Source organism: Cheilinus undulatus, linkage group 19, assembly GCF_018320785.1.
Source record: "Cheilinus undulatus linkage group 19, ASM1832078v1, whole genome shotgun sequence".
In the NCBI taxonomy this organism is placed as follows: domain Eukaryota; kingdom Metazoa; phylum Chordata; class Actinopteri; order Labriformes; family Labridae; genus Cheilinus; species Cheilinus undulatus.
In genome coordinates, this window is record NC_054883.1 from 32,010,859 (window position 1) to 32,034,576 (window position 23,718).

General features: G+C 39.0%; 1 protein-coding gene and 2 long non-coding RNA genes across 11 annotated transcripts in view; 2 read left to right on the forward strand and 1 right to left on the reverse strand.

Moving 5' to 3' along the window:
* The window catches only part of LOC121527265 (aspartyl/asparaginyl beta-hydroxylase-like), a 49,798-nt gene extending 39,154 nt beyond the window's left edge, over nt 1–10,644 (reverse strand). For 6 of the 9 annotated variants that reach the window (XM_041814150.1, XM_041814151.1, XM_041814149.1 and 3 more), the window contains exons 1-3: nt 10,454–10,644; nt 3,780–4,184; nt 109–294 (exon numbers count right to left, since the gene is read on the reverse strand). In XM_041814150.1, the coding sequence (XP_041670084.1) occupies nt 109–294; nt 3,780–4,131 (538 nt within the window). In that variant the 5' untranslated portion in view covers nt 4,132–4,184; nt 10,454–10,644. The remainder of the gene's footprint in view (nt 1–108; nt 295–3,779; nt 4,185–10,453) is intronic. The other 3 variants (XM_041814155.1, XM_041814152.1, XM_041814153.1) reach the window with 2 other exon arrangements.
* A 3,523-nt stretch (nt 10,645–14,167) lies between these two features.
* On the forward strand, nt 14,168–18,546 carry LOC121527439. The gene is made up of 7 exons (XR_005993403.1): nt 14,168–14,297; nt 16,349–16,432; nt 16,551–16,686; nt 17,854–17,938; nt 18,066–18,166; nt 18,262–18,339; nt 18,467–18,546. It is a non-coding gene; the product is annotated as an uncharacterized LOC121527439 (long non-coding RNA).
* Nucleotides 18,547–20,097: 1,551 nt separating this feature from the next.
* Nucleotides 20,098–22,219, forward strand: LOC121527440. The gene is made up of 3 exons (XR_005993404.1): nt 20,098–20,374; nt 21,246–21,317; nt 21,407–22,219. It is a non-coding gene; the product is annotated as an uncharacterized LOC121527440 (long non-coding RNA).
* Nucleotides 22,220–23,718: the final 1,499 nt, after the last annotated feature.

Below are 23,718 nucleotides of genomic sequence, written 5' to 3' on the forward strand. Positions count from 1 at the left end.
GAACCATCAGAAGCAGGTGGAGGCATCAAAAAACAAGTAAAGATCATTATACCAGAACTAAACCCAGACAGGTTGATGTGGAGCCCTAACTTATATCATTCTACTCACCGATGACGCTGTCATAGTCCACAATGTCAAAGTAGACCACAGCCACAGAGCTCCAGACTCCCAGCAGAGCCAGGACCACAAACCAGGTGAATATGGAGTACTTAGAGCCTCCTCCACCTCCTGCATCTCCTCCTCCTGTCTCTGTCTTCTTTCCATTCTTGCTCTCCACTGGTGGTGTCTTCCCCTCTAAGAAACATGAAAATTAATCATTCAAATCATGCAGTACGTCTATAATGATTAAAGCATCTTAAGTATAAACCCCTATTTTAGTTTAGAGCAGTGGTTCTCAGATGGTGTGGCTAGGCATACTGGTGTACCTTGAGCAAAGTCTTGGTGTGCCGTAGCAATTTGTACAACCATAAATAATTACTGCAATTATAACTTAAGTTCAGTCAAGACCACTTTGTCAAGAAACACACATGATTGTTGGTCATAAATAGTTTTTCTTTATTGGCAGTTGTAAATTTGCGCTTGTTGCTGATATTCATGTGTGGCTGTTTTGTAAAGGAGGAGCTGGGGTGGAGGAGGGTTGTAAAAAGTGGCTTGAAGAGGTAGCAGCAAAGCACAGCCAGGTTAGTGCAGTTTAAATATGGCAACATGAGTGCGATTAGCCAATAGTAAGCTTAAAAGCAAATCAGCAGGTCGTCAGCTGATCTCTATTATATAGCAGTGCTTGACTCCATGGCCTGCCTGAAGTTACGCTGTATGCTCGATTTACTGCAACATATTTTAAATAGGCAATTTCGCATAGATATGGATTTAGACTGCCTTAAAATTTTGGCTTGATCTTAGCTGTGCCTTAAGCAAAAAAAAGGTTGAAAACCACTGGTTCAGAGGACACAAGCTGGTAAATTACCAACCTGGTTTATCCCCAATGTCAGGTAAAAGAACAGCACAATCATCACAATAGGGACTGAAATTCTGAAATTTATATTGAGCTTTTATGCATGGGCCTCAACTGATAAAAGACACACAAATCATGTAGGGACAATGTGGCAGGAAACAGAGAGGGCAGGCCGACCCAGGAATAGAGAGTGAGAGACGTACATAGAGTCGACATGACCCTGAGAGCGAGCGAGCAGCTGTTTACCCCGCACTTTGAACTTAAATGGCTCTCTAATGACGACGGCTGTCTGCTTTAGTAGCATAATTACGTCTGTTAATGGTCTTAATTCTCATGGTCCCAACCATAAACAGTCTGTTCTTTTAGCTAACTCTTAGTTTGGTCTGACAGTGAAGGGAGAAATCCTGGGAAAGTTTCTGTGCTGTGATTTCAGATGATGAATGAAGGGCTGTCAAAGAAATCCTTGAGGGTTTAAAGAGTCATTATAACAACATGTGTCCTGTCTCTAGGGTTTTATTTGAAGAAGTGTTAAGGCAACAGAAGGAGAACCAACCAATAGGAGTTGCACAGTGTAGGAAGCTTTTTAGAGGTATATTTAGAGGTAATAATGCCATTCAGTTTGTCATAGAAAATGTCAAGAGCTCTGGAAGCCTTAAACCTGAATGTCTCCTGGCTAAAAATACAGAATTAGACATACAGTGCTTAACAAATTTATTAGACCACCCGAACCCTAACCAAAGTAAGGTAAATGCTACAGCTGCCCTAAATTAATAGCATTGGTAATTACCAAAATCATTTTTTATGTTTCTGCAATGGTTAATACACCAATATGTAGAAGCTCTTTAACCCAAATGATATTTTTAATGCTAAAATAGAATTATTATTGTTATCCATGAATTTTCAAATTTACTGATTTACAAAAAAACCTGAAAAATAGTAAAGCACATTATTATTTCTTGATTAATATGTCAAATTATATTTATTTACTTGCATTCCTGATCAGAAAAATTAGTTTTAGTGGTTGAATGTTATGCTTGATTAATTTCTGACTTCTCAGAGAAGCCCAGTGAGCCGGCTCAAATTTGGTTGAATTCAGTTTGAAATCCCTCATTCCTGTTCAAAATGGTAAAACGTGGAGAGCTCACTGAAAATTAAAGAGTCCGCATTAAATCACTTCATAATGCTGGATGATCTCTGAGACAAATATGGCAGGTGGTCTAATAAATTTGTTAAGCACTGTATGTGTAGTAAAATATCTGGGTATAAGTTAAAGAGTCAAAAAATACAAGCCTAAGTACACATAAAAACACAAAAAGCAGACTACAGTTCTTTTTATGATCAATTTGACACAGCTTTTGGAATTTTAGACAGCTGTGGTTTGCAGCAGCAACAAAGGACTGGGATTCAACTCATATTCCCAGGCTGCTGTCATCAGTATGATCTAAAAGTGTTTATATATGTTTGTAAGGAGGGAGGTAAGGTTAAAAACATAAAAAAATATTATTTAATTTTTTTTTTAAATCATGTATTATTTTTTTGTATTTACTCTGTGACATGTTCAAGTTATTTAATTTGACAGAACTCATAAAAACATAGTTTTCAATGGTTTTAAGAATATAGATATTTAAATTATAACATTATTTTGACAGCTTTGGAATATCCATGTTAAATAAGGGATTTACCCCCCCCCCGGAACTGATGATTGAAATCATCGGTTGTTGCAGCCCTACTGAAAAATACTCCCAAACTTTGTAGCAAGTCCCACTAGTTAGAAATATTAATCCAGTTTAGAAATCAGTGGTGGGATCGGCAGAATAAAAGTTAACTAGTGGCATTAACGAGCTAAAGTGGCTATTTATCATGCGTTCAAGGTAGGGTCGGGCAATTAATTGAAAATTTGATTAAATCGTAAAATGGCCTGCAGCAATTTTCAGATCGCAGAGGGTGCAATATTCCTTTAACCAGTTAAAAACTTGTTTCTTTTGCACCAGAGATGTGATGCATTACATATCACGTAATCATCCAAGTGCCTTTTTTTCTTGAATTGTCTATGAAATCCTACTTTCTTCATTTTTGAACTTTTTTCTTCTTATTTTTTTTTTTTCAAATTTTTTCAGCCCTAGTTGAATCTAATATTGTGTTGGTTATAATGTAGAATGATTTATTATTTGTTTGTAGGAAAACACATAAGATGAGGAACTTTTGATGAAACACTTTACTAAATCCAGCTGTGAGGATGAGAAATGTGATTGTTATTCAGGGATATAAAATTATCTCCATCCAAAGATAGGCAGGCTTCAGCATGGTATAGGGCTACTGCCCCTGTAGTGAGTGTGCCTTATAACTGCCAAAATTTAAAAAGAAAGACGTTATCCTTTCCTTTGACAAGTGCATAAGAATCCATCGAAGTTCGCTGGAAATTTTTTGCCAAAACTGAGCAGCCCAGAAGGAGACTTGGATGAACTAAAGCCACGCCAGGCCAGAATAAATCCCAAAGAGCCACACGTAGATAACAAAAGCTATCAAATCAACACTGGGATACACTGTTGGCCAAATAGAGACATGACAGTCTCATATTAGGGTTTCCAAAGCAATATAAAATATTAAACAGCTTTTACAGTGAAAATAAACTGCAAGAAATTCTGATTCACATCAAAAGCATGCTGCCTCCTATCCAGAGTCAAATCACACTGATCCAAGTTAATGAAAACCAAAAAGAACCAAACCATGAGCCAGAGCCTAACACAGCTCCACATCATAAACACACCCACTGACCATGCCAAACCAGACCAATCCATGCCAAAACAAGCTCAGAACCCGTTCCTACCTGCCTCCTGGTCCACTTGCTGCTCCTCCTTCTTCTTCTGCACCTCCTTGTCACTCCCTAACCAACCCAATCCAGGCCAAATCAGAATCAGAGTCAGAACCCAGCCCAAACCGAACCAAACCAAGTCAAACCTCATCTCTGCTCCAGTCCTACCTCCTCCTTCCTCCTGAATCAGCGGAGCCACCTCCTCTTCATAAACCTCCTCTTCAGTGTACACCTCCTCCTCGGTGTACACCTCCTCCACCTCCTCCTCTTCAGCATGGATCTCCTCTACAGGAGGCGAGGGGGGCGTAGGGGGCAAGGGGGGAGAGGGGGAGGAGTAGGAGGTGCCATAGTGGCGGTAGCGCTGCATGGAGCGTCTTAGGTCCTTACTGAATCAAAAGTAGAACCCACCAAGACCACGACCTGGCAAGAACCAGGCAAACAAAAGTAGACTAGCCCACCAAACTAGAGTTTAAAAAGCTAACTAAGCACTAAACCAGCATAAAAGTAAAGAAAGTATTCTAATTCTAAAGCAGAGAGATATGAATCTCTACTTCAAAACCAAACTGAAACATATAACTGGAAAAAAGTAAAATTACAGCTTCAAAATGACTTAAAACTTTACAAAAGCTCGACAATTAACTTAAGTGGAACAAGACGCAAAAGAAAAATGAGTTAGGAACATAAGAATAATAAAAAAGCAAAATAAATCTGGTCTAACTGAAGCAATATTCCCCATTATTGATCATCTAAACACAAAACTAGAGCAGAGACTGGGCAGAGCGACAGACGGTGAGTGAGCCAAGCAGAAGAAAGAAAAAGCTCCTCCTCTTCTTCATCCTCCTCCTCCTCCTCCTCTTCCTCCCAGCTGTACTAGAGTCCACTGGCCATCCTGAACCTGATCCCCACTATTATTAGAGCTGACAAAACCAGGGACAGTGTGTGCAAATGTGTGAGTGTGAGATACCAGAGAGGACAGAATAGCCCACTGAATAACCTTGACGCTTGTTTGTTCACACGCACATGAACTCGCTCTCAGCTGTGCGGTTCTTCACCTAAATTAAAGGGACGCTACGTCACGTCCTCATTTAAAGCTTTACAAAGTTAGGATTTTAGATTTCATACAAGTGAGATAAAGCAAGGTGCATTAAACTCTCAAAACTATACTAACAAAGGGCCAGTATGCAGATTTTTAACCTGTCACATGATCCACATTTCCCTCTATAAAGCATTATTTAGGCTGCAGGTGAAGAAAGTAGAATACATATTGTCAAAGGTTTGGATACATGCAATTTAAAACAACCGAGTCTCTGTTTTTATGATTCTTTTACCTTACTGCAAGGGTGACAAACTCAATCACAGCAGGGGCCAGTTCTGAATTTAGGTCTAACCTGAGGGTCAACATTTAACCCTAAACTGTCAACCCCATTTTCATCAGTAATAAATTATGGAGAAAAAAATAAGCCCTGATGATAAATTATTTTAAGGTTTTTAAAAACTCAAAATGAGAAGTTTATAGCTCAAAATGTGAGATAAAGTCAAACTTTTCGTTCAGAGGGTCAAAAACAAAATTAAAATTCAAAATAATGTCTTTAAAAGGCAAATATTTGAGATAGAAAGTGGAAATCAGGAGTTTTATAGGTCAAAATGTGAGATAAAATTCAAATATGGAATTAAAGTTTGGAGTCGTCACCAGACCTGGGTTGGTGTCGAGGGCTCTGCACTCAGTTGGTTTTATTCCTATCTTTTAAACAGAACCTTTGCGGTCGCCACAGGTAACCACACACCTTCTTCCTCTCCTTTTACCTGGGGTGTACCGTAAGGTTCTACTTTAGGTTCCCCTTTATTTTCTATTTGCTTCCTTTAGGTTTTATCATTAAAAATCATAATATGTCTTTCCATTTTTATGCTGATGACACAGATATACCTCCTGCTGAGACCTGGTGATTTTACTAGCCTAGCTGCTGTTTTTAACCATCTCAAAGACATTCAATGTTGGATGGCCCAAAGTTTTTTACAATTAAATGATTCAAAATCAGAAGTAATTTATTCAACTACCCAAACCCTCAAATTCCTCAAATCCAAAGTTCCTTCAGTCCACTGTCCTCAAACACAGGGTATATGCAGGAATCTTGAAGTTAATTTTAATACCTTTTTAAGACTTTTTCAAGACCTTCTCAATATTTTTTATTACCTCACCGCCACTTCAAGCTGTAACCATTTACATCAGTGATATTTTTAACTTAACAGTTTTAGTTTGTGATAAAGACTATAGACCACTATGATACAACAAAATTCAAATAGGCTGGGATAGTAAATCTTTGTGCTTTTGAATTTCCACCCGCCTGCCCGCTTGCTCTGGCGCTCTCAGAGACAATTTACAAATGCACCCACAATAGCCTTGTTTTTTATGTTCCTGTTCATCTTTGTTTTTTAATAAAAATGAATAAATTCACACACTTTTACGATGTTTTTAGGACTCAAACTCTTGGAAAGCTAATTCAGAAAAAATACTTTCAAAATTTAAGACTTTATAAAGTTGTGATAAGACTTTTAATACTTTTTAAGGGTCTTAATTTTCCAAAAATTGATTCATCATCTTTTAATACTTTTCAAGACCCTGCGGATACCCTGAAACATCACCCCCACAGCCAGAGGTTTGGGAGTAATCTTTGATGCAAACCTCACCTTTGAAAAACACATCAAAACAGTCGTACAGTCCTGCTTCATCTACATCAGAACAATCGCAAAAATCAAACCCCTCTTGCCCCCTGCTGATCCGGAAAAAAATCGTACACGCCCAAATATTCTCCCTACTGGACTACTGTAACTCTCTTCTCTCTGGCATCACTAAAAAATCCCTCTCCCACCTCCAACTGGTCCAAAACACAGCAGCTAGGCTTTAACTGGTTTTAACAGACGGCATCACATCACACCTATCCTCCCTTCCCCCCACTGGCTTCCTGTCACTTTTAGAATTGATTTTAAGATTTTACTGATCATCTTTAAGGCTCTTATGGGTTTAGCCCCAGGTTATATCACTCAGATGCTGACCCCTTATGAGCCTTCACGCAGCCTTAGATCCTCGGGTGGGGGTGGGGGTTCCTGGTTGTTCCAAAGTCAAGACTCAAATCTAAAGGAGACAGGGCTTTCACTGTCAGGGCCCCTCAACTTTGGAACGACCTGCCTGAGGAGATAAGGCTTGTAGATTCAGTTAAATCTTTTAAATCACTCCTTAAATCTCACTTTTACAGAATTGCTTCTATGTGACACTTCCTTTAACTTATTTTATAATCATTCTGTTATTCGTATTGTTGCTCTCACTGCTTTTAACCTTTATTATTTAGTTTTTTTGTCTTACCTGTTCCTTCTCTTTTTATCTGCTATTAATCTTATTTTTGTTTTATTGCTAATGATGTGATGTTGTCTTGTTATGTGCGTGTTCATGATTTTACTTTAATTTTTCATACTGTCTTTCCTTAACTAAGATCATCCATGTCTTTCCCTTTCCTTTCAAGTCAGCTAATTTCATAGACATCTGTGTCTCAGCTTGTTTTGACTTTCTGTTTGATTATCAAGACTTTCTCTGTTTGGTTTATTGCTAATTTGTCTGTCTTGTGAATTCCTGAGTTCTTCTTTTGCTATGTCTGTTAAAACACTTTATCTGTTTTTAAAGGTGCTATGTAAATAAAGTTATTATCATTATTATTATTATAAGAGGTTAAATGTAAGATGAAATTTTAAATCATGAGTCTAAAAGGTCAAAATATGAGTTTAAATATTAAACTGTGGCTCTCAAAAATCAAAATATTATATCAAAAAGTCAAAATTAAGAATTGAAAAGGTCAAAAATGAAAAAAAGTCAAAATCATAAGTTGTAATTGTGAGATGCAAAATTGAAAATATGAAATGAAAACACAAATTAATTTATTTTCCCACATTTTTGACTGTTTTAACAAATTGTTTTTACTCTTTACTTTTTCAAATTTGTATAACTTAACAAGGATATTTGAAATCATCAAGGTTAAGTTTACATTTTAGTACTGGAGGAAATTTGCAGACATCACACTGATGGGACAGTTATAATAAAAATGTGATGATCTTGTGGGCCAGGTATACTGTACCACAGGCCGGATGTGGTCCCTGGGCCTTGAGTTTGACACCTCTGCCTTACAGGGAATCACTGATGCATCTGTTCAACATCTGTAATGGACAATTTTGACACTTTTAATAAACATCAGCCTTCAGTAAATAATGTAGGCAGGAACCAAAGTTGGGCAGGTGTAATTGGGGATGTTTCTCAGCAACTAATTTTAAATCCATTTAGTTGCAATTTAATTGTCTTTAGCTAACTGATCTAAAGTTAGTAAAGCGCTCTTAAAACAGTCAAAAATTGCAAACAAAATTGCATGTTTACATCTCCTGACCTGTGCTACATGTGGTAGCTCACTGCTCCAATCCAGTTCAGGGTCACACAGCATTTAATCAACTCAATCCTCATTTTCTGGTTTAAAATACTGCCAAACCATGCCGCTCTTTAATTCATTATCATTACAACTGCTTAGTAAAATCTCTCAAATCAAACTTCTCCAAAGCCAAAGAAGAGACATGTGCTTAGCTTCCTATTTGCATGAAAAACAACAAGACATCTGTGCCCACTGCTTGTTATTGTTTGGTTCTTTCTTTGATATTTATTTGCATGTGTGAGGTCTGACAAGCAAATGTGACGAAAAAGAACAAATGGTGCTGGATGAACCACCACCTGTGAGGATGTGGAGCCTGACTGTAACCAGCAAATACCAAAACATACAGGATTTTTGACTCGTCTAAGCAGCTGAAGTGGGCAGTATGCGGTCAGAACTTGGATAAAGCTGCTCCTGATTTGTGTTGCTGACTAAGAACAACGTGGCCTGTTTTTGTTGCAGCGCACACGTGCCTGCTGTTAGAATTTGCATTCCAAGAGTTTGTGAAGCAGTTGGTTTAGGTATCAGCCTTTACATATTGCCTACGTTTCTCTAAAGTGAAGGTCCAGATCTAATGATGGATGCCCAGCACTTATCCATTAATGGTACCACGCCTGATACAGTACAGTAAAAATGATGGGAAGTTTGAGCGGAGGGATATGCTCCTTATTTAAACTCGTTAGACTATAATAGAGGGAAACAAATATACCTAATTTCCAGAGACAGTCCAGGTTGTAAGAGACCCGTCCCTTACTTGTGCTTTCTCCAGAAATGTCCCTGATTTTTACTGTGTGAACATTTAAAATTCTTCTTCAAAGTTAGGTAGCTGCAGCATCTCTGGTTGTAGCTGCAGGCAGACCAAAAGCTCATTCTTGTTTCACTATTTGGTAAATAAATTCAAGAACAGATGAGAAACAAAGTCACTGATATCTATCAGTCTGGAAAGAATTACAAAGACATTTCTAACCAGTTGTTTTTGTTTATGAAGCAATGACTTTTTCCACATAGGGCCAGGTAGGTTTGGATGGCTTTTTTCGTTTACTAAATGAAATCATCCTTTAAAAACTGGCTTTTGTGTTTACCTACGTGGGGTGCAACATAACCGCTAGGCCCTCTGCGCCTAAATACTTTATGTTTTGGACCACTGAATAGGAAATATCCCCGTTTTCTCCCCCGAAATCTTGTCACCTAACTTTAAAAAAAACATTTGGTAAAAGGGAAAGAAAACAACCCTTGATTAATAACCAGTGGAAATTAGATTAAAATTATACAGCATAAAATACAGGAGAGATATTCTTTACAATGGACAAACGTATATCAGCCAGATACGTTTAGAAATATCCACGTATGGATATTGGCTGTACACAATATCGTGCATTTCTACTTTTTCATGAATCGTGCTCAGTACCTTAAAAAAACATTTTACTGTTTTGTTTATAAAAAATAATTTAGCTAAGTATTTGATAAATTTGTGTTAACTGTCATCTCTGGTCCCCGCTGAAGTCCTCTAAATGTCACAGGAGCATCTTCTACAGTGTGCTAAAGTTGATGGGTTGAAAGCCATGTTAGCTTATTAATTATAATAGCCAGGTTAGCTTAGCATCATTCAAAGGGTCACTTTCGTGTACTGCTGGTCAGACTGGGCATCCTTCCCCTCAAACTTTTGCCTTAAGTTCAATTTAACCCTTATTTTTGTCTGTATTTTGACAGCTAGCCAAACTGGCTAAGATAGCCCAGTTTCTTGTATCGCGAGATCTTCGCACTAAACTCCGTTTACATTCCGCCTATTTTTCGCGTTTCTGTTGAATAGCACTACTAGCTATGAATTTAACAACATAAAGGACATTCATATAAATCTTTGGTAATCACGTTTTACTTCGGCGTAGATGAACTATAAAAAACGAGTAAAGTTTTAATATAAACTTTAGTTTTAAAGCCGGTTAATGCTGCTTCTAGACGCCCTGTAAGGACGTTGTTTTCACTGAAGATGACCGTGGGAACCAAGGGCGATTCAACTATTAAAGCTAGAGTTTGTGTTTTATGTTGAATCTTAATCTTAGCCACATACAAGAAAGAGTATAAAAGGCTGCTATAACATATTAGTCTTTGCTCTGAAGGTCATGCATCTTGGCCGATATGGAATATAACTTGACACTGCATGTTATTAGATGGGATTATGTATAGAAGCCAAAGAGGCGCGTCCAAAACTAGCAAAGAAAGGGTACTGACCTTTTTTGGGTTGGGATTTGGGATTCTTTCTTTGTGCCATTGCGTCGTAAATTCCCCAGTATAGTTTGCTACGAAAAATTAACAACCTAATTCAGCTGTAGTTACTTTAAAAAAGGCTCCTTGTTGCTTTGTGTTCCGTCCTGTCGTTACTGAAAGCTGCGAATCCACCAAAAATCACGTCCTCTCTTGGATACCAGTAAAGCCAAAGTCCATAGTAACCGTGATGGACTTTGTATTCTACCAATCAGAACAACGGAAACAATTCGTGGGCGGGACTAATATTAGACTCCCGTGATCTTGGACCAATCAGGCTGTGGTACAGCTTCCGAGTCTCATCCTTCTCTTTGGAAAGGAGCAAAAACGTGGCAGAAGAGGAAGAGGAGTTTTAAACATCTGGGGCGGAGGGGAGACTTGACATGAGGAGAAATACTTTGATTAAATGTAAGAAAAACTTAGCAAAGCACTTGGTTTAGAAATATGTAAAAGAATAAATGATGTGACAAATCAAATTTCACCTAACACACTTCCAAATATTTTCAAGCTATTCTCTCTCACATTATTGATGGTAGACGAAGGGAATGAGTATGCAATTTCAGTTTTTTAACAGACAATCTTATCCTCACTTCACCCACGACCGTCCTTATTTGCTTACTCATCATTTTCATCATCTTTTGGGTTGTAACTTTGGTTATGCAGTATGATAATAAGGGATGTAGCGCCCTCTGCTGTACTGTAAAAAATATTATCAATAAGCCAAAACATCGCTCTAGGCTGGTTCAGTGTATTCAGGCCTGCCCACAGAGTTGGCCAGGACCCTGACAAACCCAGAGAATGGGCCCTCTCCAGTTGTGATTTATTGATATTATGCATGTGTGTTAGATCAGAAGCATTGGTGCAAGTGTCCCGGTTCAATGTTGCCACTATTATTTGCCACTTTTCATCAATTTTAAACTATTTTTGCAACATTTGAACACATTTTTGCTACTTCGACCCATTTCTGCTACTTTTAAAATAGCATTATACCCCCTTGTCCACTCATTTTTGCGACTTTTAACAAATTTTTGCTACTTTTCAAATAGCATTTTACCTCATTTTCCTCTCATTTATCCACTTTTAACCAATTTTTGCCTCTTAGAACTGCTTTGTGTCACTTATACCCATTTTTTGGACACTTTTTAATCCCTCCTCACCACCTTTGCCACCCATTCTACCACTTTATAGCTATTTTGCCACTTCTGAACCCTATACACAAAATTTCTGCCCATCTTTGTCCTTTTTTCCAGCTGTTCCTGCCTCTGTTGACTCATTTTTGCCACCATTAACCCCTATTTACAAATATTTACAATATTTGCCTGTTTACAATGGAATAAATCTAGACCCACTAAAAACATTTGAAATATAATTTGGAGAAAAAAAAGGTCAGACTTCTAAGGAAAATAGACTACATATGGGGTGCAGATCTCCTAGTGTTTAGGTCACACTATGTGGATAAAAGTATTTGGCCACACCTGTTAATTATTGATTTCAGATGTTTTAATCAGACCCGTTTCCACAGGTGTATAAAATCAGCCATGCAGTCTCCATTTACAAGCATCCGTCAACTGTCAGTCATAATATTAGAAAGTGGAAGAGTTTAGGAACAACAGCAACTCAGCCTCAAAGCAGAAGAGCGGGGTAAACAACTGCGAAGGTGCATGGTGCACAAAAGTCTGCAACACTGTTGATTCATTCTGAACTTCCACTGACATTAATGTAAACATTAGTACTCTGCTGCAGGAGCTTCATGAATGGGTTTCCACAGCTCAGCAGCTGCATGCAAGCCTCACATCACTGAAGTCCACTGCCAAGCACCAGATGGAGTGGTGAAAGCCTTCCAAGAAGAGGGGAGGCTGTCATAGCTGCTAAAGGGGGGAACCCCACATTAAAGTATATTTATTTGAATGCAATGTCATTACAGTCTTTGTTGGTGTAATGTAATGTTGATCGAATCTGGGGGCCTTTCCTTACTTTTATGACATGAGTCACTATTGGGCTTAACTTGGCAGCGAAGAACGTTCCATCTGTCACAGTATTGCATATTTTTTGTAACTGTTAAGAAAACATTTAGAAAAAATGCTCAGTTTAGTATTGACCACTGATGTGTAACAATGCAATCACCTGACCACCCTCCTTTTTTTTTCTTTTGAATGACTAAGAATTTTTGTGTGCTGCCCTACATGCATATTTATTGGGTATCAGGAAATTATTATTCTTTTGACAAAATGGGCATTGTAAGGCTACATTGTTGCTTGTTTGTATTGTCCTTCTTAAAAATCTTATTATGATTCAATAACTTTTCTTTCTTTCTTTAATAAGTTTTAATTATTATTTGTCTGTTTGTGTAACTATGTATGTGAATGTTTGTATTTATGTTTATATGCTTGGCCAGGGAAATGCTGGGGAGTATGGGCTGAGGACATTTGCAGGCAGATTTGGGAATGTTTTTTCCTTTCTATGAATTGTTGTTTTTAAGTGTTCCTGCCTTGTTTAATTAAAAAACTTCAATTAAAAAGATAATAATTTTCTAGTATAACAATTTAAAAATTGAATAAAAGTTATTTCCCCAATTGTGAGCAATATTTTTACTATAGTTAAATTAAATTTACTTGCATATTTCACAGTGCTGTACTACATCATTTGGACATTTTAAGGGAGGAGCAGTATTGTATTTTCTCTATTTTATGTGGATTTCAGTCTGTTGACCAATTCCATAAGTCCAGTGTTACTCAACACTGCTCAACCAAAGAGCCAAATTGTTGAAAGATGCATTAGCAAGAGCCGCAATCTAAGTGGTGCAAAGTGGCAATTAAGAAAGGTTAAAGGTAGCAAAACTGGTCAAACAGCAGCAAACACTGAGAGAAAAAGTGGCAAAAAATGGGCAAGAAGTATCCAAAAAATGAGTTAATGGTGGAAAAAATGGGCTAAAAGTGGCAAACACTGGGAGAAAAAGTGGAAAAAATGGGAAAACAAAGTGACATAATAGGGCAGAAAGTGCAAAAATGGGTGGGAAGTAACCCAAAAAAATGAGTTAACTGTGACAAAAATGGTCCCAACATAACAAAAGCAATAAAAGTGTCCAAAATGGGCGAGAAGTGACAAAAAGAAGGGGCAAAAATGGGCTAAAATTGGCAAACACTGGGGATGGCAGGCTTAGATGTAATCCAGGCACAAGCGCTAAGACTGTGTTTAGGAACAGTCAGATCTTCTCCTGTATGTGGACATTAGAGGGCAGGGTGATGAGCACCCTACAAAAAGTGTGCTGCAGGTGTGTTGGGAGAAGGAAAGAGCACAGAAAGAAAGTTTCGAATGGAAAGGAAATCGAATAGCTAAAGATATGGGGGGGTTGGAAAAGGAAGACATTTATATTCATTACAAAACAGAGTAAGATCATCAAGAAACAGAGGACATAAAAGAAAAGAGCAAGTAATAATAAGACTGAGGACTGGACATAATACCTTGAACTTCATGGATGCCAACTGCCGTTGAACACCAGAGAAGAAGAAGAGGGGCAGCAGAATGACGTCACAGCCAGTCCGGTTGTGCTTCACGTGGAGAGCGGTGGGGGGCGGTGTGTATTTAAACCGGTGCCAACACATGGAAATCTGTTGAGGTAGCCATGGCGGAACCAGCTGTGGAAGAGTGCTTAATTAGCAGCTAAGAACTTGTTCACAAACAACAAACGCGACTAAGCTGTCTTTCACCGGCTTGAGGGCACATGAGGAGCCGCTTCGGATGAAGAGCAGGATGGATTTTGGGAGCCTTTGGCTGGAGAGCGACCCAAAGTTGGGCTGTTTCTGTTGGACAGGTGGGTCTGAATACTTCCGGTTAGCTTGTGCTAGCTCGCTATGCTGCAGGCTTTTCAACTGAAAACATATCATGTTCTCATTTAACTTCTAGTGTAGGAATAAATCATCTTTGTGCTCGCCTAGTCTGTTGTCCACTAGTACTGGAACATCTACGTTAGCATTCCTGATAGCTTGATAGTTAAACTGGGGCCTACTACGACTTAAGTCGGCATGCGTTCAAGCCAGGGAGTGTCCTTAAACTAAGGATGCCAACCACTTAACACACTCTCTCACGCCACACACGTAATTTCCATTGACTGTGGTTATTTCTTCTTACGCAGTCAAATCCAAATAAAAGAAAATTAAGGGACTTGTGAAGAGGACCGATCAAGCGTACAGCAGTATCGTTTGGACTTCCTCCGTCATTTCACAGAATAAGAGCGCACAAGGCAGCTCCGGCCTTTGAAACTTTTATTTTGAAAGCAACTAGAACGGTCTTGTGCGCATGCTCTTGCGAGCTTGGCGGATATGCAGGAGAACACTGGTGGAACTCTATTGAAGAAGATACGACGGAGGACTTAACGAGACTCTCGTAAGTTTTAGCCGTAGGGACGTCGTTAGGCCGTTTTTGTGGAGCTGAAGCCAACCGTAAATGTTCACCAGCCCTCCTAACAATAATTACAGTAAAAACAGTGACGAAATTAATGAAGGAATGCACCATACCGTTATGTTACTCTCTTATTAATCTACAGGGTAGGGATACTCAGCCCATGGTTATCCAGACACCTGTGGCTCTTTAGTGCCAGGTCTGAATGAAAACTTTTATTTCCTTTTAATCCGTGTTTTATTATCGTCGGGTGCGCAGAGAAAGTCCGCTGGTGGTGTCTCTTCAGTAAGATCACTCATTGAGGTGTGCTGTCTCGGTTCAAACTGAAACTTCTTCTGTCCTCATTTTAACAAGTTTCTTCAGTCGCTTTCTGTCCATGCTCTCCCACACTCAGATTTTCTGATGATCATTGCGATGCGCGTCGTCGATCATCAGTGACCCTCACACAAACCGATCACATGAAACTTGTCCGAACAGTGTTTGACTTGATCTTTAATGTACTGCTGATAATAAGTTCTGTCAAAAGAGCAGAAACAGGAAACCAAAGCTACAGAATGAGGCGGGGTGGAACGATGTGTCTGGGAGAGCTGCAGGTATGAGGCAGGGCCGGGTTTAGTCATTTTGAGGCCCAGGGTAAAGACCAATATGAGCCCCCTCCCCCTTTAGCTAAAAGCATCAAAAATGAGTGGGGAAAAATTAGAAAGCATCTCTTTAAGAAGACTTTAAGAAATAAGGATCAATGTGAAATTCTGATGAGGGAAATAAGCTGATAGAATGTAGCACAGCCAGCTCTGTTTGCATTGCTATATATTCCATAGGACTACAATGTGTGATCCACTTAATTTTACTGACCTACCCTTAAATTCTCACCAGAACAACCAAGGAGAGTAGTTAACAACTAAGAGTGAAGTTAGGTGAGTCATGCCTAGACCAGGAACAAAATGTAGCACAAATGGGGGTACTAAAGACTTAAAAGTAATTAATGGGTTTAGTCCTTATACCTGTGTGTACCCTGCGCTACACCTAGGGTTTAAGGTAATAAACAAGACACTTAGCTGTCAGAAAGGAAGTTTGCCTGAGACTCCCGTTTTCAATCAACACAATAGTACATCATGCACAAAATGTGCCATGTTCTGCCCTGTGCCATGCTCTCTTTATTCTAGGTTGGTATTTGGGGATAAAAAAAAGTGTGTGTGTGTATATATATGAATAAATAAACAGCTGTATGTGCTGGCACACTCAAAAAATTGAAAGCACTACGTATGCAGTTCTCTCGCTAAAATCTCACTCCCAACTTTTCTGAAAAGTTGGCAGCCCTGCCTTAATTGAAGTTATTTTTAAGACTATCTTTATTGAGGGTAATCATTATTCTGCAGGATAGACATCACCATGGCATGTTTTTTTTTAATGGAGGGCTGATGATTTTCTGGTAAACAGCACTGTACCCTCTTGTTGTTTCTGCAGGATGGACATCATTGTGGCATGTCAAGGACATAGTGAACCAGATTGTCATGTTGCAGAGAAGTGATGACCCATCTGCATTTCATGGTAAGAACAGGATAAATACCAATTTTCTACAAACAAAGTTATGCAGATTTTTTAGTGTATATTTTTCTGTGATTAGGGCAGATTTTTAGCATGCAAAAAAAATATTTCTATATTTTAGGGCCTTTGGACCTCCGCCATGTTGCTGATAAGCCTGGTTGTCTTGCAGCCAGTCAGACAAGGACCTGGACTGAGAGAGGGAGCAGGACTTGCTACACCCTCAGTATCCACTATGCCCCCAAGTACCTGAACCTCAGGTAAATATTGTTTATTTTAGTGGTTGTTCTTGTTTGCAGATGGTATTGATGCAGGAGTTTAGTCTTTTTAACTGGTACATTCATATTACAGCGTGTACAGTTACAGTTTGTTGTGGCTATTATTTTGGTATGCTTAACCCTCAGGCATCACTTTGATTTACTACCCTTTAAAACCATTTAGGACATAAATGTCCACTTCCAAAAGCTGCTACAAAAACTTAACATATTAATATTTTTCTTCCTTTTTTTGCATAAATCTCTTAAACAACTTCAGCTGTGCTCAAAACTACTCAACATTCAGTCATTTTGAGAATTTTAACCCTTTGAATGCTGGTTTGATTACTTAAAGATCAAAAAATGTGGTTTGAATGGGAGTCAATGGGACATTTTTGTCCACGAGTGACTTGAAAGGATGGTAAATTTTAAATTGGATGCTACGCTTAAACTAAATATGCATCAAAGTCAATATTTTGGCTAATGTTTGACATTGCCAGGGCTGATTTAACCCCCTAACAGTAGTTATCTGGAAAATAATTACTGTTTTGTGTGTTTTGTGTGTTTTTTGTTTTTTTTTTAGAAAAAATATGACCATCCTGTAATCAAACTGGCATTTAAAGGGTTAAAAACCTGAAAATTAATCAATAATTGATTGTTTTGATCAGAACTGAAGTTGATCAAAAGATTTGACCAAAATTTAAAGGGTTAAAATTTTCCAAATGATTGAGTGTTTGGTAGTTTTGAGCACAGCTGAAGTTGTTTAAGAGATTGATGCAAAAAAACAGAAAAAATATTAATATGTTAAGTTTTTATAACAGATTTTTGGAAGTGGACATTTTTGTCCTTCATGGCTTTAAAGGGTGGTAAATTTGTTTCAGTGTTCCCCTGACCTATTAGAGCAATTGAAATTTGAATAAAAAAATTTGCCTCGGAAGAAACTTTGTTGCAAACAATTAGACCATATGCACTGACACAACCAAACTGGAGAGCACAGAAAGAGGACAAATTTGCTCAAATGGACAAAAATGTCCCTAGTGATACCAGAGGGTTAACACTCAAAGTACTTTTTATTTTTTAATTTTGTATTTATTCATTTTTTTTTTTTTTTTTTAATGGAGGGCTGTTGAATTTCTGGTTAACAGCACTGTTCCCCCCTTACTGCTTCTGCAGGATTAATGTCACCATGGCATGCAGAGGACATAGTGAATTACTCTTATCATGTGGTGGAAAAGTGATGACCTATTTGCATTACATGGTATGTACTGGAAAATGGCAATTTTGTATCCATTACAAACAAAGTTATTTAAAAACAGACAGTTATTAAATTTTGTATGGTTGGGGCAGATTTTTTGCATGCAAATAAATACATTTCTATTTTTTAGGACCTTTGGACCTCCATCTTGTTGCTGTGATGAGCATGATTGCCTTGCAGTTGGACAAAGACCTGGCCTGATAGAGGGAGCAAACCGTCTCTACTATTGTGGTATGACCAAGACTGACCCGTACACTAATCCTGTATAAGTGGAAGACTGCTGATTTTCTGGTAAACAGCACTGTACCCTCTTGTTGCTTCTGCAGGATGGACATCATTGTTGCATGTCAAGGACATAGCAAACCAGATTGTCATGTTGCAGAGATGTGATGACACATTTCATGGTAAGAACAGGAAAATTGCATTTTTCTGTCAATGACATACAAAGTTATGCAGATTTTATTTATTTGTATTTTTGAGTGGTTGGGGCTGATATTTAGCATGCAAATATGCTTTTTTTTTAAATTTTAGGACCTTTGGGCCTCCTCCATGTTACTGGGATGAGCATAATTGCCTTGCAGGGACCAGGACTAATTTACACCCTCACTAACACATGGGGGCTAAAGATGTCCAAGTACCTGAACTTCAAGTAAAATGTGTTTATATTATTGATTGTTGTTGTTTGCAGATGGCATTGTGCAGTAGTCCACCGTCTGTTTCTTTGTGTGAAGTAACGGGTGAATCAACCAAATCACAAAGCCTAGAAAACATAAATAGATGCTACATTAGATTTCAGATTGTGTATTGATGTTGCTCAAGGCTGATCCATTCAGTCGTCTCGTGTAAATGGAAGGTTAACCCTTAGAGCTCACGCGGCATGTATCCATACCACAGGCACATCCCTTTATAGATCACTTCATAACCTTCGAAGCGTAGGTCATAGATGTTTTTATTTATTTTTTATTTTTTTGAAAGCTCTCCGTTGTGCCTTTCTGATTATGTTCTCCGTGCATTCATAGCACTTACAGAACATTTTCTAGCGAGCCCGGAACTTGTTTTTTTTCCTCTGAAAGCTGACTTTCCTGTCATTTGTTTGCTAACCTCAATGTCTCTGTAACCCTAAAGGACGCTATTTTTAATCCATTTTTAATCCATTTTTGATCACTCACTTCGGCTTTCTGCCCAGGGCATTGCCATGTTGCTTACCGCAATGCATTGTGGGAGTTGTAGTCAACCAGTTGCGTCTCTGCTGCTTTGGGACTGGCACAAATGAATCTAAGTGCAAAAAAATGCATGGACTTTTCTTTGTCCATAGATATGGATAGATATTTTGAAAAACGTTACTCATAAAATGTTTTTTTTGTTTGTTTGTTTGTTTGTTTGTTTTTTACTGTTTTGTCCCCAAGAAATGGGATAACAAGTCTGTGCTAAGAAAAGGTTTAGTCACTAATGTTTACTGTGTGTTATAAAAAAAAAAAATCGCTGGGTTTCAAATTCCGATTTTTTTTAAATTTTGTCTTCAGAGTCCTATAACTTGTTAAAAATTCAAGTGAAATTACTGTTATAGATATATTCTTAAAGCCCAGGTTGTCCTGAAAAAAATGTTTAGAGCTTGACTGTGCACTACAGGGTTGATGTTTTACAAGCTTTTTAAGACAAAATGTCCAGGCAAGACATGATGGTGAAAAAAAATGGCAGTGAGCTCTAAGGGTTAACAGCACTGTACCCTCTTGTTGCTTCTGCAGGATGGACATCATTGTGGCATATCAAGGACATAGTGAACCACTTTTGTCTTGTTGCAGAGATGTGATGACCCATCTGCTTTCCAAGGTAAGAACAGAATAAATGGCAATTTTCTATCTATTACATAAAAAGTTATGCAGATTTTTTTATTTATCTTTTTATTTTGTGTTGTTGCGACTGATTTATAAAAATGAACAACTGAATTTGAGAAATATACCTTTTTTATACTGGGAGGAAACAAAATAAAGGTTCCATGTGCATCAGCAATCCTTTCCTCTGTTATAGTAAGAGAGTAATGATTAAGTTCTGTTGTGTTTTGCAGAGTTAAAACCATTGACACAGAGAGGGAGACTGCCCTTTTAAACCTGTGAACACATGAAGGAGGATAAGCAACAACCTTGATAAGAAACGACTCCCAAGACCACCTTGACATGCATTCATGCTGTCCAGAGTTCCCTGCAGTGCTGCATTCCTTCTCATCAGTGACACATTTTGGGAATTATCCCTAAATGCCTTCCTGGAGTTCCACTGCCAGAGCTGCAACTGCAGCCCTGAACTTCCCATGCCAATGGGTCCTTCAACTCAGAGGAGGAAGAGACATTAAGGATGGCGGGGGAGGCCTTTGTCCAAGCTGAGGTCTGGAAAACATTCCGCTCCTCGCCCACATACAGGCACTGGACGACAAAACGAATGATGGTAATTGCTGGGACTGACTTTCACACTATATATGTGCTCTGTTTTGTGCACTAAGCTGAGATGTTTTCTGCTTGATAAATAGTTTAATCCATGATGTGCCACCACTCTCTTAAAATAAATGTAAATTATGCCCAATGTAAGCATGCTATCTTTTGCAATATCTGCAACTATACAGCTGCTTATATCCCTCCTGAAGTTAACTTCTTGGCAAAGCTAATTAAAAACAAGTCTGGCCTAAGATAGTTGGCCCATGCCCAACTGTAAACAGTTGAGATATTGATATTGAGTAACTCTTAAACACTTGAATATTTTTTATTCCTTCATATCCGTATATTGGCCCCCGAAAATCCATATTGGTCTAATCTTAATGTATAGTTAACACAGATGACATCAGAGCGATTTGGTTATGTGTCATATCTCCAAATTGAATGAATAGTAAATCATGTTGAGGCACAGCTGTGAGACTGAGAGTGCCTGAGGAAAATTGGACTGTAAGGGGCAGTCTGCATCTTGTGTACAAACCAAGTTAGCCATGCATGGGCTCTCAGTACTGCTGACAACTAGGACTTTAACATACTGTTGTCTCTTTCATGATTGTGCAAAGCTAAAATCGTAAATGAAACTTGATTAATGTTGGTGTATGACCAATGGCACTGAGAAGAGGCTTAACCTGTAGCAGCAGCTCCCCTGCAACAAAACAAATCAATTGCTTACGATAAGCTGTGCAATCTATCTTATTTTTAGCAAAGAAGGTGAAGTTTTAAACTGTCAAACTATCATTAAAACTTATGTAAATGAATGAAATCAAATGCTAAACATCTGCAGGTGTCTTTGAGATATTCTGATCCTTTTTTTTTTTCTTTTTTTTTAGCACTCTGTCACATGGAGTTTACACACATCAGCAGTGAAGAACCTTGTGCTGTGAACCTTGGTGAAATATCAGGTTAGTGGTTACACTGAACTTAAAGATATTTGTATTAACACTGGAATGTTTTCTTTATTCTAAAATGATTTATTTATTTCCCCTATTAGGTTCTTTTGAAGAGGATGGAATGGTGATCTATGATGTTGACACACTCAGACCAGTAAGCGTCCTCTGGATGTGTAGTGCCTCTTTGATAACACTACACCCAAAAAGAACAAGTCAAAAGGGAAACCACTCTGGCCAGGAGGATGCTGCCTCCTGCATGAATATCTATGGAATGACTGCCTGGACTAGGAGGGCATGGTTCCTTCTTTTTAACAAGGCCAGACATCCTCTCTGGTTGCCCAGCAGGCCAAATGTACTGTTGCAGTAACTGTGTGCACTTAGAAAAAGTAAGTAGCATTAAAAATGGCAGCATAAACTGGGCATGCACAGTTTTGTTAAGCCCTTTAAAAGTTATGTCACAGGAATAGAATATCTGGGTAATATTAGAGGTCAGTAAGTGGGTAGAAATTGGTAGCAGAGATAGAAAAATGCTTCATTCAAACATTCCTCCATGTAGGCCACCCAAATAAGAAATCTCTAGACATTTATACAGTCCACATGGTTCCTTGGCTCACAAAAGGCTCTCAGTCTTTACAAGGGCAAATTTTAATAACCAATAGTAAAGAGTACATGAAATTAAGTCCTTTGTCTAATAATCTAAAAAATATACCACTTTAATCAATTTGATAAAAAAAAAAAGATAAAACTGTATACACAATGAAATTTCCTTAAAAATTGCAGAAGCTGCTGGTGAAGTTCAAGTTGAAATTTTGTAGGTGTGGCACCATCAGTAGGGCCCGTCCAGGCTGTCACAGGATGGCCGGGACCAAAAAATTGGTGCTGCCTGTTATGCCTTCGGCCATATTCAGCTTGGAGGCCAGGGCTATGCCTGTACCTCGCACCGCTGTTTGACCGCGGCGATCACAGAAGGCAGCACACTGCCAAGGCTTCATCAGCTGCTTCCTGTCTGTGTCTTCAGTCTGTTTCACATCCTGGGCAGCTGCAACTGTAGACACCTAGGTGGTCTGAGCCAGGGCGTAGAGTTCCTGGCGTCATTTTTGTCCTGACTTGACCTGTGGCATGGTTATCCACGGCACTGTCACAACCACAAGACACAAATGTGCTGGATGATGTGATGTTTGATTTGTGCTGGTCATTAAGTGGCCACAGTTAGGTTTGACTGTAACTTAGTGGTTGTGTAGTCAGTTGTTTAGGTGTCCACCTGTGGAAGGCTGACTTCCTGGGCACAGTGAAAGAAACATCTCAGACGGACTTGTGATCATCTGCTCCCTGGTTAGTTTTCATTTACATTCAGGGTTGGGGTGAGAGAAGCATCTGCACTGACCGTTAGCTGTCTGTCTGTGGGTTATCCTGAAAGGTCTTGTCATGCCCATTGTCCCTGTGCATGGTGCTTTACAGGGCCAGTGAGGCTTGAGGTGTAGAGTCTTGAGTCTAGGTGTATTGTGACTGCAGAAAACGCCTTGGTGTCCTGACAGCTCAGAATCCCGAAACCATATAATTGTGTACCTTTTACACAAACCCCTGAGCTCTCAGTGCATCATGGTTCTGTGGTTGCTGTATGCTAAGACGCAGGACTCTCCCTTAAGCCTCGCAGGCCTTTTGGACACCAGGCATTGGGATTTGGGTTTGAGAAGACTTCTCAGGACAACCTGTAGACAGATGGCTGACTGATTAGTGTGCATGGTTCTCTGATTCTGACCCTGAATGTCAGTGAGACTACCAGGTTGTGGCTGATCACATCTTTGCCAGAGATGGGTCTTTTCATCGTGCACTGGAACTCAAATTTTCACAGGTGGAATGTTTGTTTTGTCGGGATCTTGTGTGATCCAGTGGGACAGGTCTAGTCAGCTGTTTCAGTCGTGTCACAGGTAAGGTGATAGGGTCTTTTCCCACGGAAGTAGCACAGGGTGTAGTGTTGGCACGTAAGTGCCTGACTGTTAGAGTAGCATCTTGTGCCCTTTGCATGCAGCATCTGTGGGTAGTGTCTGGTTGTCCTGCCGGCTCAGGGGTTTGTTAGGTACACCTTTATATGGTTTCGGGATTCTGAGCCTGTGGGATGACCAGATGCCACCTGCACCTGCCGTTTTCAAAGCAGCAAGATGGTTAGATAAGGGCTTTGCTGGCCTACAGAGTTCCTAGTCTAGGGTTTTAGGAGGAGAGGTATTTCTTGGTATGACATGCCTCTCCTCTTGGTTTGTCTGATGGAGAGTTGATGGTTGTGTGAAGTTTTCGGCTGCAGTTTCTAGAGGGGATGAATACCCTGGTGGGTTTGAACCTTAGGGTTTATGTTTGTTTCTGTGCTGGTCATTGAGTGGCCATAGCTAACACAGTGTTGAAAGGAAGGGTAGTTTGT